The 16,788-nt window shown below is 39.8% G+C and overlaps 1 protein-coding gene across 1 annotated transcript in view; it reads left to right on the top strand.

Annotated features, from left to right (window-relative positions):
• The first annotated feature begins 4,701 nt into the window (after positions 1–4,701).
• Positions 4,702–16,788, top strand: part of LOC146003554 (striatin-like) — a 44,610-nt gene continuing 32,523 nt past the window's right edge. The window contains exon 1 of the mRNA XM_083141850.1: positions 4,702–4,841. Coding sequence (XP_082997976.1) covers positions 4,725–4,841 — 117 coding nt within the window. The 5' untranslated portion in view covers positions 4,702–4,724. The remainder of the gene's footprint in view (positions 4,842–16,788) is intronic.

The raw sequence follows: 16,788 nt of genomic DNA on the forward strand, positions 1-16,788 counted from the left end.
ATGGCCAAGCTGGGATTCGAACCCGGGATCTCTGTCTTAGTAGTCAAATCAAATCGTTTTTGATTTTCAAAAGGGGGTGGGAGTTACGTGTACTTTTTTTCGTAATCATTCCTCATTTTGCAATCCTTTCCTGTCTTTGAAGGTAAAGGTAAAAAAGGTAAAGTGATCCCCTGTGCATAGCACCACGCCATGAAGGCGTATAGGGGGTGTGGGGGTAACGCCCCACACTTTCTTCATCCGGTCGTGAGTGGGGGTGATGTGATCAGCATCACGCCCCTGACCGCCTTTACCCCCCAGGGTTTCCCCCAGGTACCCATGTTATTCGACGCTGGGTAGGCGCCGGGGCCGCTTGACGTTCCTTTTTTTAGGAATACCCGACCCTAAAGGGGAGGGGGTTATGATCCACACCAACCCCCTTTGGGCACGCCACTGGGAGTATCAGATTGACCGCTAAAGTTATGGTAGTATTGCAGGTAGACATACAATTATAAAAGTAACAGAATAAATTCAACTCACCTGCACATACCCCTGACCGACAAAGAGTCTGCAACACAATCGCTTACACACGTCGAACAGCTTGGTGGTTATTGTTTACATTCAATTCTTAGAAGTATTCTAATAGTACTGTATTCCGTAAATTAATAATGTTTTCAAATTTCCTTTAATTTTCTTTAACCATAGTGGCAGCGATTAGGAGATGTGGGGGTAGTTGCCCCCAACTTTTTTTTTCTCCCAACCAGCGCGTTTCACCACATACTAGTCGCAGATTTTATGCCAAATTTTTAGTGGGGTGCGACCATTATCTGAAAGAAAAAAAAGTCGTTCCGGCCACTTAAATGTCATTTATTATTGTGTAAACTGCCTTTGGTGTAAGATAGGATGCACGGAATACTCGTGAATACGTTAAAATTGAATAGTCTAAATCGACGCATATCATCTAGAAAATAATATATTGTTAAATTAAATAATATGTATTAGCAATTATACTTACGGTGAAGAACATGACTGAATGTGGGTTAACCAAGAAAAATAACATTTTTTCATCGCGACTGCAGTTCGAAGGAACTCGGGACAGGGATTTAAGACAGAGCGGGACGTCTGGTAGATTTGCATCAATGGTTATAAAACTAAAACTACCAAATATTGTAGACTGCAGAGTCCTGGAGCCTGCCTCTCTCCCCAAATAACCCGTTCATATAAGCAAATACGAAATCGAAATTCTTCAACAATCTGAAAAATCGTCAATGTTATTTTCGTAGGTTCATACAACATTTCATAGTTCGACGGGGGAAACGGACCCATTGCCCCCCCCCCCCCCTTGAGTACGAGGTGAGTATCCGTTGATCAGTTTCACAATTACCACTCAATATTATATAATGCATGCTTACAACAAATGTTGTGTCCCTCCCCCTAAAAATTTCTGGATCCGCCTATGCGTGAGAGTGATACCCCGGGGGAAATTTTCGTGAGATTGTTTCTAATTATACTTTAATGAAATAGTAATACATTTAATATAAAAAATGTACCTCTCATTTTAATTTTAATTAAAGTTTTAATCTGGCTTATACTTCTTTAATTAAAATTTGCATGTGTATTAATAGTGAGAGGTAGAATATATCCCGCGGTGGCTCAGTCGGTAACGCGTCTGACTACCATGCTCAAGGTCCCGGGTTCGATCCCCGGCCGGTTCAAATCCGGGAACTTTTCTAACGATGGAAGCGGCTCCGGCGCCCACCCAGTGTCGAATAACATGGGTACCTGGGGGAAACCCTGGGGGGTAAAGGCGGTCAGGGTCGTGGTGCTGATCACATCACCCCCACTCACGACCGGATCAAGAAAGTGTGGGGCGTTACCCCCACACCCCCTATACGCCTTCATGGCGTGGTGCTAAGCACAGGGGAACACTTTTTTTTTAGAATATATCCCGTCGCCAAGATAATTTGTTAATAGGAACTCCAACTATTTCTTCCAGTCTGGCAGAAAGTGAGACGAAAGGGATATTCAACTTATTAAATGAAAAATCTAATAAGTGCTTATTAACGAACTACAAACTATTAAAAAATTATTTTCGTGGTGGTGGGGGGGGGGCAGGTTAAGTAGTATCTCGTATATGTGCTTCTTGAAAAAGTTCGAACAGACAAGAATTTGTTCATCAACAAAGCGATAGGTATGTGAAAGGAAGGATGTCGAATCCAGTTTATTTCTATGTAAAAATAGTGGACTCAAGTCTGAACTTGTCACCTACGCCAAAGTATTTTCAATTCAATTTAAATGTTATGATTTTACAAAATAAAAATAACAAAAGGGTTAAATATGAAATATTACTCTGTCCCCTCTGAGAAAAAATCCTGCGAAATCCTGGTCAGATATTCTCATCTCGATTTCTAAACGTTGCCCCCAGAACAGAACGTCGCAATCTACATGTACCAGCAGTGGTGTGCCTGGAGGGAGAGTTGGAGGGGTCATAACCCCCCTTTTAGCCTAGTATTCTTAAAAAAAGAAACAATCAAAAGCTGGAAAGGTGACAAAGTGATGACAGACTACTGAAAAAAAAAAAGTATACGGAACCCACCCTTTCGAAAGGTCTGGGCACGCCACAGTTTACCAGGAGTGCATTTGGCCGTGATATTGGAGAAAAAACACTTCCGCACGTAAAATTAGACGTTTATAAGTCAGATTGAAGAAGAGACGTCTATTTCAGGACGCCGTTGTCGTTTTCAGGGATACTGACCGTTGCTGGCCCGTTGACAAGGAAATGGAAATCAAGGCTGCTGTTTTGGTACACCTCTCAGTGTTGCCACACTGCCAACACAAGAATTCCCTGCTGCATAGGTGGTGAATTTCCCTTTTCAATCCGATGGTATCCCCTGCGCATCACATCGTGCTATGAAGGCATACAGAGGGTGTGAAATTACACAAAAACATTTCCGTAACTTTACATTGATTACATCGTAAAACCTACAGATAATTCACCGCAGCAGGGGAGTCAACGTTTGAAGAGTATTGTGTGTGCTCAAACGCTTGAACTATAAGTTCACAAAAAGAAACTCGTAAATCCTCCCTTCCATCTATCATGATATTAATGCATACCAATAGTAATAATAACAATAACAAACAATAACACGACAAATTATTGGGTGGGCTCGGATCCCATGGACCATAGGCGTAACATGGCGGGGCGAGGGGAGTTTACTAAAAGTTTAAAAAAAAAATACTAAACTAATAGTACTTTTGTTAACCTCCTGGTATCTGAGAAGCAAAGTAATAAGCAGGGCGAGGATTTTGATGACATTTCAACTTTTAACTGGTGCAACGTAGACATTGCTAACTAGTACAGAAATCCTGAACACCCTCCTCAGTTTGAAGAAATGTAATTTTTTGGTCATTTTTAAAATTTTGCGTCATTTTAGGTCATTTTTTTAAAAAAATTGCGTCATTTTTAGGTCATTTTTTTAAAAAAATCGTGTCATTGCATGCTGAAACATAAGAAGTTCAACAATTTCTGTTTTGTCTGAATGTTATCTTGCGGTACTTACTCTGTGTTTAACTACCAACGCAACAAAGCCTGTCTGAAAATCGCGAAATGCAACATTATCGAGTTTCTTATTCACAGTCAGTACAACAACACACCAAAGTGAAGAAGCAATTGTTAAATTGTTTGTTTCGGAATGAACAAAAGAGTTTCTTTTGAAAATTAAATTGTTGGTGCAGCTGAACATTGTATTTTTGAAGGTCACTCAGCACGAACATTTGCATTTTAGTCCGATATTCGTGGTTAGGAGGGTGTGGCTTCTGTTCCTTCTATTCGTGAGTTTAGGTGTCGAGTGGACTTAAAATGCCAAATGTTATTGATTGTGATCCATAAAGTAAGTGTACAGTATAAATATATATACTATTTTCAATAAGCAGATTGAGTTTTGTACGAATTTATAGGTCATTTTTCAAAGATTTTAGGTCATTTTACAGGATATTTGTTGACATTTTAAAGGTCATTTTTCCAAGATTTTAGGTCATTTTACAGGATATTTGTTGTCATTTTACAGGATTTGTTGTCATTTTAAAGGTAATTCTTCCAAGATTTTAGGTCATTTTACAGGATATTTGTTGACATTTTAAAGGTCATTTTTCCAAGATTTTAGGTCATTTTACAGGATATTTGTTGACATTTTAAAGGTCATTTTTCCAAGATTTTAGGTCATTTTACAGGATATTTGTTGTCATTTTAAAGGTCATTTTTCCAACATTTTTAGGTCATCAAAATCCGGTCCCAGGTAATAAGTAATATTTATGACTTCGGAAAGTCATCAAGTCATTTAGCAAGATAGACTTGGACGCTATTTTCATGGGTTAGAAAACTAGAAAACTAACCCCAAAATTAAGCCGCAAGTTCGAATCTCCCGTGCCGCGGGCCCATATAAGCTTGCGTCAGTCGGCCTCCGTGGCGAAGTGGTTAGCACAGCATGCTACAATGCCTGGGTATTGCTGTTCTTTGTAATTGTGTTGACTTCATCAATTTCATCGTATCATCCCTCATCATCATCCTCGCGGTTAGCCGAAAAGAGGCAGTAATTCTAAGTAAAATAAACTAAATCAGTCAAAACCACGAAAAGAAAGAGAATACCGAAAAATCCCTGTTCCAAGATATTTTTCCCATACAATTGCAACACTGAAATGCGGCTCGGTGTGCATTGTATTGCTCGACGTTCTGCAGATTCAGTCGCAAAATGGCTTTGAAGATCTCTGCAACTGCATCAGATGACGACAGACACTTCAAAGACATCACAACGTTACTTTTTTACCGCGGAAAACTGTACAGCGGTGCCGAAGACGGGAAAGTTAAGGTAAATATAAGTTTTTACTCATTCTGCGCCTCACACGTTGGGTTGCAACGTTTTGCGGACCAAAATACCGGTCAGCTGTTTTTTTCTCTCCAAGGACAACACGCGAGGTCAGTATATTTCAATCGTGAACTTATTATTATTATTATTTGGCTGTTTGTTTCTGAAGTGTCGCATTAAGCCTGGCTGCTAAGCGTGATGTAAGGAGTTAACTATTGGCGTGGGTTGGATGTGTCTTCTGTAACTCCTGTCACTTTCGCTTGGAGTCTCATCTGCCTTGTAGTATCGTGAACTGTTTCTACTTTCGACAAGTAACTCCAGAACTTTTTTTCTCTCGCCTAGTTACCGTCAACCACAGATACTACGAGGGTCGTTCAAGGAAAAAGTTTCCTTTTTTTTCGAGAGAGAGAGTACGAGCCCGATAAATGAAATGAAACTAAGAAATCTTTGGTCTTTCCTCTACATTTACACACAATGCAATGTTCGTGCAGGCTACCGCGCATGCGCGCCACGTGATTAGCGTGAGTCTTGCAGTGAGAAACGGGCCATAAGGAGTCTTGATAAGGAGTAGCGAGTCATGGCGGAACAACGTGTTTTGGGGGTGTGGAGTAAAGAAGAGATTCGTTCTATGATCCGGTATGAGTGGGCAAATGGTCTTGTTTATGGAGAGACTGTAATGTCAGTGCAAATGGTGCGAAGGTGGTGCAAATTGTTTTCTGAAGGATGAACAAGCATATTCGATGAAGATCGGCTCGGTGGCCCGTCTGTAGTCAGTGACGCAACATTGGTTGACAAAGTGAATGCACTGGTTTTGGCCAACCGTCAAACACTGGAGAAAGTGAAAAAAGCAATTCGCCGCAAACGTCCTGGACTCCTTTCTGCTGGTGTCATTCTTTTGGATGACAATGCTGGTCCCCATTCGACAGCACTAACACAGGATAAACTTCGAGAAATGAAATGGGAAAAGTTACCACACACCCCAACAGTCCTGACTTGGCCCCGAGTGACTTTCACTTGTTTCCTGCACCGAAGTCCCAGCTGCAGCGTCAACGTTTTCACACTAATTTGGAGGTTCAGACAGCCGTGAAAAGTGTTCTTCGTTCCCTGGACCCCGAATTTTTTGCAGGTGGCTTTCAAAAACTTTTGCAACGATGGGACAAATGCTTGTGACGCCTTGGAAATTATGTTGAAAAATGAGAAAGGACCATGCTACTTGGTGCAACTTGATTTTTGTCTGTAACTTAAGAAATATTTTTTTTTGCAACATAGGGAAACTTTTTCCTTGAACGACCCTCGTACATTACGAACCTATTTTTGTGTTACAGCCAGTGGCGGATGCAGAAGTTACAGTTACAGAATTTCGGTCAGATACGTCACGACCTCACAGAGAATCAATTCTAATGTAAGCTACACTTGCACTGATTTATACGAAGAATAGTACTGTAAACAGAAACCAAGCCGACTTACATGTTCGAGAGATTATTGTTGTACAAATCTGTGGGTCCAGTGCTGGAATAGATGGTTGTTATTGCATGTCGTTATAATTTCTCCCATCGCCAAGGTTAACTGAACGTTCAGAAGAAGAGTAAAATAAATAAACAAAGAGACCAAAAAACAAAACTATTCTCACAAGGGTTCTCAGGTTCTATCCTCTTTTGGAGTACATAGCACAATGGTTCAGATCCAAATTTAATCTGTTAAATTTGGTTGTAAAAGTCAGAATATTTGAGTCAGAAAATATTAGGCATCATTATAAAAAACCTGGCAGTTGGGAGGTGCGATGGCCCCTATCGCCCTACCCGTGGATCCGCGCCTGGTTACAGCAGGAGCGGCGCCAGGGGGATAAGGCTGCGAAGAGGTTCTTCCATGCACACCCAACAACCTTTATTCTTAAAGGCGAGGAAAGCTTAATTTCATGATAAAATTATGATAACTCGTTTTGATGCAATTTTAACGAACTAACTAACTCCCTAGCCTTCTTAAACCCGAAGGTTCATGGCTGCAGCAACACAGGCCTTCCATCTTTCCCTATCTTGAGCAAGTTCTATATACTCTTTTCCATCCTTACCGATTTCCCTTAGGTCTATCTCAACGTTGTCCCTCCATCTTCGTCTTGGCCTTCCTACAGGTCTCTTACCATCAGGTTTCCCAACAAGAATCCTGTAAACTCCTCTTTCCTCTCCCATTCGTGCCACATGGCCTGCCCACCTAAGTCTTCTTGATTTAATTATTCTAATAATATCTGGACATGAATACAAATTATGTAGTTCTAAATTATGTAACCTTCTCCACTCACCTGTCTATTTTAACAAGTTCAACATTCGAATCAATACGTGCCCACAATCATTCAACGATATGGTGACCATATTAGTCGGGACAGTGCCTTTTTTTGAGTCTCTGTTCCGATTTTTTGGTATATAAAACGGGACGACAAAATGCCCGTTTTTTGTGACAATGACTTCTCAGAGTAGAATTACTGAAACAATACACCAATTGTTGGACATAATTTTCTCACATTTCAATGTCAACAATGTGCCATATTCCAATTTTCTTAAAATATTGGAGTTTCACTATTGAACTAATTTTTTCGTAGGCTACATAAATGGTTTGTGGAGAAGTGACAAGAACGCTTTTTCAGTACAAACTTTGGAAGCTATGTTGATTAATAAGGTGAGCTTTAAGCACTCGTGTGTAAACTTTTGTAAAATGTTACTTGAAAACAAGGATGCACTATAGAAGATATATTCATCTGCAAAATATTAATGAATGTCTTCTAAAGGACTTCTTGGTTGGAGTGCAGTGCATGTCACCATGTTATACAAGTATATATATATATATAGGTAAGTTAGGTAAGTTATTTACACAGTATTTATTTATTAGTTGTCAAACAAGAGCAGCGATCGTCTAGTTGTCGACCTCCGTCGCGAAGTAGTTAGGAAAGCGCGCTACGACGCCAGAAGTCCCTGGTTCAAATTCAGAGTAAGGCATGGATATTTGTGTTTGTCCCAATGAGAATACAAAGAAATTAGAGAAAATTGATATGCGTGAAAATTAAGGAGAAAAGTTAAAAACGGGCGATACTACCCTTTATTTAAAAAAAACAAAAACAGTATGGCATCTGACTGCCACACGGGAGACCCGGGTTCGGTGATCTAATGTCGGAATTTTTCTAGCCTTGTTCCCGCATAAAGCGGCTCTGGGGTTCAACCAGCCTCAAATCAATGGGTACTGGGGGGGGGGGCTGGTGGGAGAAAAGGCGGCCGGAGCGTGGTGCTGATCACATCACCTCCAAAATGGAGGTGATCGAGAATGTGTGAGGCCCTACCCCGCATCCCCTAATTCTGCCTTCATGGCACGATGCTATGTGCACAGGGAACTTTACCTTTACTAATATTATAACCCTCTGCCCACGAAGTGAGTTGGTATCATTGTATGACGTCTTGCCTCAATTTGATTGGCTAGCATGCTCAGAGCCATGAGGAAGAATCAAGCCTGCTCAGTGGGGAGGCATCCGTTAAGGGGGAAAGAGTGGAGTGACTCTTACTGTACACGTGAATGGTGAGTGTGGCTATTCGATGGGAGATGTAAGTAGATTGGGGTTCCTTTTAATTCTTTAGTTAAATATTTATTTATTTGTTCAATATTAGATTTGTTATTTTCAATTGATAATTAGATAATTATTAGCATCAGTATCCAGGAACCTAATCTATAATTCTCGGTCGTATGGCCGCATGCACTACTCACGTATTGTCCCCCAATTATTAATCTATTAAGTATTAGGATATTAATTTATTTGAATTTGATATAAAAAGAAAGGGAAATATAAACTATTTGTTTATTAGAATTCTATATTCTGGCATTGTTAAAAATAAAATTGGAAAGATCTAAGTTCTGTTTTGAATTCGTAAAAATAATTTCCTAGAAGAATGGACTGGGACAACAGCTTACTTTCACTGGTACTCTGTATACAGTAGATCCTGCTTTATGCAGTAGAGTTTGAGCGTGACTACAATGAGATGGGCCTTTTTTTACAGCTTAGTTGCAATATTTACAACAAAACAGTTTTTTATATTAAAATGCGTACGCTTTGCAGTCTCGTTTTCCTTCAGGAAAATATGAAAAATCCCCCCTTCTTTTTAAATCTGGTCATCTTATTCAACGAACATATAAAATTGCCTTATCTCGAAGTAGGTGTTCAGTGTGACAGGAAGGACAATTAAATTTGGGTATGTTTGAAATTACGAAAGAAAGCTTAAAATGAGTTTGTCGATTCCCAAATGAACAGTGAGGTTTTGCATAATGTACTCGCAAGATTTTGGTATACTTAGGGAGGACGAGTACTTTCTCCGGTGATAGTTTTATGGTTAAGTCAAAAAAATAGGATTTCACGAAACTATCACGTTTGTTAGCAAAAATCTAAGGTCAAATTCGGTTTCCCCGAAATTTACTATGAACACAATCGTATGTTCACTAATTTGCATGTAGTTATCGTTTATTTCAAGGAGCAAGTTTAAAACACAATCAAAAAGATCTTCCGACGTCTAGAAATAATGAAGGTATGTTAAGATGGCCGGACCCCTCTCCGAGTTGAGATGCCGCCTTGAAGTACAGTTGTCACTTTTCCCGCCAGGTGTCAGCTCGAACGCCAACTAGCTCGCTCTGGGGTGCAGGCGCACGTGCATCACACATAAATTTGCCGTTGCGTAGAAACGAATTTTCGTTTCGTCTCCCTCTCTCTTAGCATCACGTGTTCTACCCTGCTCGAAAACCTTCGCTATTGTTGCCATATTGTCATTCCATTCCTGGACACACTCGCGCAAACATCATTGAAAACAATTGAATAGCGCTCCAGCTCGCGGTTCACACCGTTCGCAGGGACGGTAATGTGACAATATAGCACGGCGTAGTGGTTGCTTCTTTTATGCAGTGCATGTTCATTGGCTAGCTAGTCACTAGTGTTGCCAACTGTAATAATGAAGCACTATTTCTGTCACGGAAGGGGAATGGCAGGTAAAGTGGCGGTGAGTTTTGTTGGATTGGAAGCACCATATTTATATTTTATACTAAGTATTTTACCGGTTTGACGTTGTGTGCGTGTATTGCGTGTGTGTATGTAAAAGTGTGTGTTTGCTAATGAACGTTAAATTCCATAATGCCTCCAGTTCTGTCGAAGTTGAAATCAAAAACCTTGCATATCCAAGCTCGGGAAATTCTAAGCAACGTGCACGAGTTCATGAAGGAGGAAGCCAGTCATGGTGTTAGCATCCCAATAAAGCATTTTGGCAAGAGAGCAGGGGCTGCGACTGGAGTTCCTGAAAGAACAATCAGGGCTATCATGAACGAAAGACAATCTCTTGAGATGTCAGAAGGCCCCTCCACATCATTCCACACTCCCGGGAAAGAACGACAAAGACCAGCGAACAAATCGTCAGTGGACGCTTTCGATGAAAACGTTATCCGTAGGCGCATATACGACTACGCTCTGCGTGAAAATGAAGTGCCGACATTGAAAAAATTGCATGTCAAATTACAGGCGGACATAAATTTTGCGGGAAGTCAAGAGAGTTTGCGACGTTTGCTGCGAAAGATGGGATTTAGGTGGAGTATTGAAATAGCATAAGAAGTCTCATTATTTATTTCATATTTTGATGTTTTAGTTAGGAATATATTGATTTTCAATTTTCCGTTGCTGCGTAATGACCGGGGGGGTAGGGGTCGAAATAGAGCGGCATCTGCCGCCACCTCCCAGGGAGGCAAAATGACTAGCGCCGGCCCTGGTTCATAACAAAAGAAAAAGCCGCGCAGCTTATCGTCTAGTGGCAGTATATGTACTTGTTATTGTTGTGGAAGTCGGCATCCTTTGTAAATGTACAGTGTCTCTCAAAAGTTTTAGGACAACGACAGTTTAAACTAGGCAACCCAATTTACACAAGCCGTTGGTGGGTTGCGTGTAGAGTTAGGCTCAATTTCAGGGTTGCCACATGCACAATAGATATTTATAAAATACGCGAAAGAAATATAAACAAGTATTATTGTATAAAATTATTAAAAATATCACTATTATATCGCAAATGACAAAATTATTTGTGAAAGAAAAAAAATAGGTTTTCTAGTATTTCATCGCTGATGAGTCTACAGTAAGGAAAAGAGGTGAGAGGAAACGAAAGGTTACAAAAGAGAGGAGAAGAGGAAAAGTAGAGGAGAGAAGAAAGATAGGATAGACGAGGAGAGGAGATGTAGTGAGGAGAATGGAAAAAGATTCGAGGAGAGATGAGGAAAAAAGAACAAAGAAGAGAAAAGAGGAGGAAAACGAGAGGAGAGGAGAAGAGGAGACGAGAAGACGGAAGTGGAGAGTAGAGTAAAGGAGAGAAAAAGAGAAGAACGAAAAAAAGAGAGAATAGTGCAGTGGAGTCGGAAATCTAAGACAGGAAAGGAGATAATAGGAGTGGAGAAGAGTGGGATGGAGATAAGATGCGAGAAAAGTAGGGAAGGCGATATGAGATAAAAGCAGAACGGAAAGAGGGGAGAGAAGAAGGAGAAAGAACTGGATAGAAGAGGTAGTTGCAGAAAATATCGTCTGAGCGTCAAGAATGGATGCATTGGTCAAATTATCGACATGAAACATTCAATAACATTTTGAAATGTACTGGAGAATATATTAGATCGGTGCGAAATGCCTTTTGGCTGAGTTCGGAGCAAATTAAAAGCTTCCATGTAAAATTTTACCTGCGATTACACCACTAAAAAAATGAATGTAATTTTTAATATTTATAAGAATTATTCAATTTTTCTCCACTTCTCGGTTCGTTGAAATGGAGATTTTGTAATTCAATATTTCCCCTCCCCCCATCGTTAATTCCAAACTGAATCATTCCGTTTCACACGGCGTGGACAATGAACACAATGGGATATGTCTAAAACTTACGAAAATTTTCTGCCACCGGAAGGGTTTGAACCTACTACCATCAGATTGACAATCCTGAACGGTAGCCACTACCCTACAAGCTTTCAATTTTGCTCTTGTATAAATGAATCTGTTTCTTGCGCAAAAGTCTTCAAGCTGCAATATTGAGTGGTTTTAGTTTTATAATCATTGATGATGCTAGGCTACCAGACGTCCGATTCACTGATTTCGTCAGGACAGTACGTTACTTTCAATTCCTGTCCCGACTTTTTCGAACTGCAATCGTGATGCGAAAATGTCTCTTTATTATTGTTCTTTTTGTTAACTCACAATTAGACATGTTCTTTATTGTATGAATAATTCTAAGTACGCAACATAGAATTATCATGACTTTTTAATGGCGCTCGCACTATTTGAACTATTTTGTAATATCTGTCTGTCTGTCTGTCTCTCTCTCTCTGGTCTACGTCAATGACAGAAATGCAAGCAATATTCTTATTATTTTTAACCCAATTAAAGGAAAGTGTAAGCATTTAAAAGAAATAAGAAAGATCATCACTGTTACTCTTCCTTAGAAATTGTTGTTCTTCGAGGAAGAAAAATTAGAAGGATTTAGTCCAGTGTCCCGCGAGTCTCTCTTGACTAACACTGTCAAATGTGAAGTGATTTTATGAATAAAATTTTCCGCCTGTTTACGTATAACGTTGCACAGATTTGGTAGTTCGCAACACGGTGTAATTATTTCGTGTTATCTTACGCAACAGCAAATGCATTTCATAAGACTGTTCTGGACACAAGACTTGCATCAGTAAACAAGCATTTTACAGTATCACAGGAAAAGAACATCGTCCTGTAATGTTCAAGCCTCTAGTTATTTTCCATTATTAATGTCTAATCACAATAATAAGTTAGAAGAAATAACTCGCATTTTCACAACTACCAATTATTCTCGTTTTAAATCACTTCGAAAATTATTTCTCGAAGATATCGGTTATACTACAAGAATGCAAATCAAAATTAAAGTAAAAGTTCAACTACACGTATACCAAACGACATTTACAATATTGGAGGGACAGAATACTTAAAAAAATCGTTGTTTCATTCGAAGGTGTAGTGGTTCTTCTACCTGGTTTAAGGAGCTAAAGCTTGTAGGGTTGTGGCTACCATTCAGGATTGTCAATCTGATGGTAGTAGGTTCAAACCCTTCCGGTGGCAGAAAATTTTCGTAAGTTTTAGACATATCCCATTGTGTTCATTGTCCACGCCGTGTGAAACGGAATGATTCAGTTTGGAATTAACGATGGGGGGAGGGGAAATATTGAATTACAAAATCTCCATTTCAACGAACCGAGAAGTGGAGAAAAATTGAATAATTCTTATAAATATTAAAAATTACATTCATTTTTTTAGTGGTGTAATCGCAGGTAAAATTTTACATGGAAGCTTTTAATTTGCTCCGAACTCAGCCAAAAGGCATTTCGCACCGATCTAATATATTCTCCAGTACATTTCAAAATGTTATTGAATGTTTCATGTCGATAATTTGACCAATGCATCCATTCTTGACGCTCAGACGATATTTTCTGCAACTACCTCTTCTCTCCAGTTCTTTCTCCTTCTTCTCTCCCCTCTTTCCGTTCTGCTTTTATCTCATATCGCCTTCCCTACTTTTCTCGCATCTTATCTCCATCCCACTCTTCTCCACTCCTATTATCTCCTTTCCTGTCTTAGATTTCCGACTCCACTGCACTATTCTCTCTTTTTTTCGTTCTTCTCTTTTTCTCTCCTTTACTCTACTCTCCACTTCCGTCTTCTCGTCTCCTCTTCTCCTCTCCTCTCGTTTTCCTCCTCTTTTCTCTTCTTTGTTCTTTTTTCCTCATCTCTCCTCGAATCTTTTTCCATTCTCCTCACTACATCTCCTCTCCTCGTCTATCCTATCTTTCTTCTCTCCTCTACTTTTCCTCTTCTCCTCTCTTTTGTAACCTTTCGTTTCCTCTCACCTCTTTTCCTTACTGTAGACTCATCAGCGATGAAATACTAGAAAACCTATTTTTTTTCTTTCACAAATAATTTTGTCATTTGCGATATAATAGTGATATTTTTAATAATTTTATACAATAATACTTGTTTATATTTCTTTCGCGTATTTTATAAATATCTATTGTGCATGTGGCAACCCTGAAATTGAGCCTAACTCTACACGCAACCCACCAACGGCTTGTGTAAATTGGGTTGTCTAGTTTAAAATGTCGTTGTCCTAAAAGTTTTGAGAGACACTGTACAACAAAGGCAACCGACTGTCGCCGATCTCAGAGAGGAATTAATAATACTGCTTGAGAAGGAGTGTTAAAGTCCGCGCGTTCATTATATCCCCAGCGGTTAACAAAGGGAGCGGTGCTCTTTGTTAAAAGAAACACCCAAGCGGGCGGTTTTCTCTTGAAGAAACTGGAGTAGGAAAGCGATGTTGCCAAATTGAAGGAAAGGGTAAAGAAAGGGTAAAGAAAAAGAAAGAGAAACAAACAAATTAAAGAATATGTAAAGAGAAAAGAAATACAGATAAAGATTAAAAAGGGCAATATTAATAAAGATAGGAAAGAGGCATATTATAAACCCTCATATTTACACTGAATACCCCTAACTTTTCTACTCGAAAAATATATTATTCAGAATATACATATATAGTTAACTTACCTTCACTCATCGTCATCGTCATCGCTGTCTCCCACGTGAATCACGAATCTCTCCTGGTTACTATCCGTGTCGTGGTTAATATATTTTCTCTCAATTTTGATGGTGTGTTGAATACAGGACAACCAAAACTGAGCATCAATTGTCTCTGTTCCATCACGCAACAGCTGGCATACACTGGCACTTAGAGTAGGAGATACATTGTTTTTCCTCACATATGATTTTAACTTGGCCCACGCCAGTTCTATGGGATTAAACATGCAATGGTAGGGAGGGAGTCGCAACACTTCATGTCCACGTGAGTCGGCAAGCTCATCCACTACGTACTTTTTAGTAATGTTTGCCGATTTAATTATTTATAATAAAAGGGCTTTATAGGAACAGGTTTCGGTAGTGTAACGTCGTGCCTCTCCATGAAGGAAATAATATCCTGCAGTTTTGTCTTCATAGTTGGGATTTTCACTAGCAACCTCGAGTGGTAACTTGAATTATCGCAAATTATGATACACTTCTTATCACTTGGCAAATTTGGGTAACATTATCGTATGGGTAAAACGGATTCCTTCAAATTTCCTTCAAATTTACAGGAGAAAGTACTTACGGAAATCATTTTCTTGAGCGTTTTGGAAGTTCCTGAATGTAGATTTGATCCATTTTAATGTGAATGCGTTTTGTTTTCTGCGAAAATCTCTGTCCGACACGCTGTTTCTGCTCCCGCCATTTGCTTTTTGCATGAGAGTGCAATGTTCCGTGTGTTAAGACGATGCAACCCCGTCGCCAGTGTTTCAGCCTCGCCGTGTTTTCACTAGAACCACCTGTCGAGTTCGGAACAAGCCATTTTTCCCGAATGGGTGTCACTTATCGCACAACATTGTAGCAACATTGTGTTCGGACGTCACAGGAGAGAGCTGTTTTTACAATTTTTCTTTGTATTTATGCTAATGGAACCTAACCTAACAGGCCTAACCTAACCACGTAGGCATTCCTCGTCTGACGTCAATATTCAAGGTTGCAAGATTGTTGTGCGTAAAGGAAGAGAATGAACGAATTACGAAAGAAAGATGGTTCAGACACGAATGGGTGTCACGTATCGCACAACACTGTAGCAACATTGTGTTCTGACGTCACAGGAAAGATCTTTTGCATGTTAGGCAATACAAGCTAACGCGTCTCTTAGCGAAAATAATAATTTTTCTTTGTATCTATGCTAATGGAACCTAACCCAACAGGCCTAACCTAACCACGTAGGCATTGCTCGTCTGACGTCAATATTCAAGGTTGCAAGATGGTTGTGCGTAAAGAAAGAGCATTAACAAATTTCGAAAGAAAGATGGTTCCGACCCGAATGGGAGTCACTTATCGCACAACACTCTAGCAACATTGTGTTCTGACGTCACAGGAGAGACCTTTTTCATGTTAGGCAATACAAAGGTAACGCGTCTCTTAGCGAAAATATTATTTTTTCTTTGTATTTATGCTAATGGAACCTAACCTAACAGGCCTAACCTAACCACGTAGGCATTCCTCGTCTGACGTCAATATTCAAGGTTGCAAGAGTGTTGTGCGTAAAGGAAGAGCTTTAACGAATTGCGAAAGAAAGATGGTTCCGAATTGCTGTGTATGGACAATGAACGTGGTAAATCGCAAGGTTATTTTACAAGTTCTACACGTAAATGCGACGTATTAGCATAATTTCAAATAGGGGCACGAAAGTAGATATTTTCTGGTGAATGAGGTTGCACCACTGCATAAATCGACAAAACACTCTCAGAACGCCCCCTAAACCAGTATGCTATCGCGGCCATAATGTGTTACAGATTCGAAACAACAAGTAACAGTAAGTACTCGTAAATAGAGAAAATAAACATTATCTTAGTTAGAAATGCATTATTTCGCCTTAAGAAATGTTCCGCAACACGTTAGCAATGTAAAGAAGTCCGAAATATATGATTCGTAGGTGTTTCACCCATACGATAATAGTACCCAAATTTGGTAGCAGATTATTGGTAAACCAATTTTCAAACACTTGTCCGGTCATTTCGTCGTGACTATCAGATTTACAATCTCCAATGTTCTTAGCTGAAAGATACAAACAATTTGGGACCCACCCCTCGCTGCTCCCAGCATGGAGCACCATGATGCGTTTTCGTCGTGCTGACGGCGACTTCAAAATACAGTTGCAAGTACCGTCGTCCCACCCTTTTTTGACGACGTCGTGAGTGTCGAACCAAGTTTCATCTAAATAAACACTCTGGCAGCCTTCTGATCTCAACTTGTTGAGTTTGTGAAGGTAACGATACCGCCAAGCAACAATTCTTGTCGACTCCATTATTGCATTTCTTTTCTTCAGCTGACGAA

This window comes from Lepisma saccharinum, chromosome 20 (assembly GCF_977018435.1).
Source record: "Lepisma saccharinum chromosome 20, izLepSacc3.1, whole genome shotgun sequence".
In the NCBI taxonomy this organism is placed as follows: Eukaryota; Metazoa; Arthropoda; class Insecta; order Zygentoma; family Lepismatidae; genus Lepisma; species Lepisma saccharinum.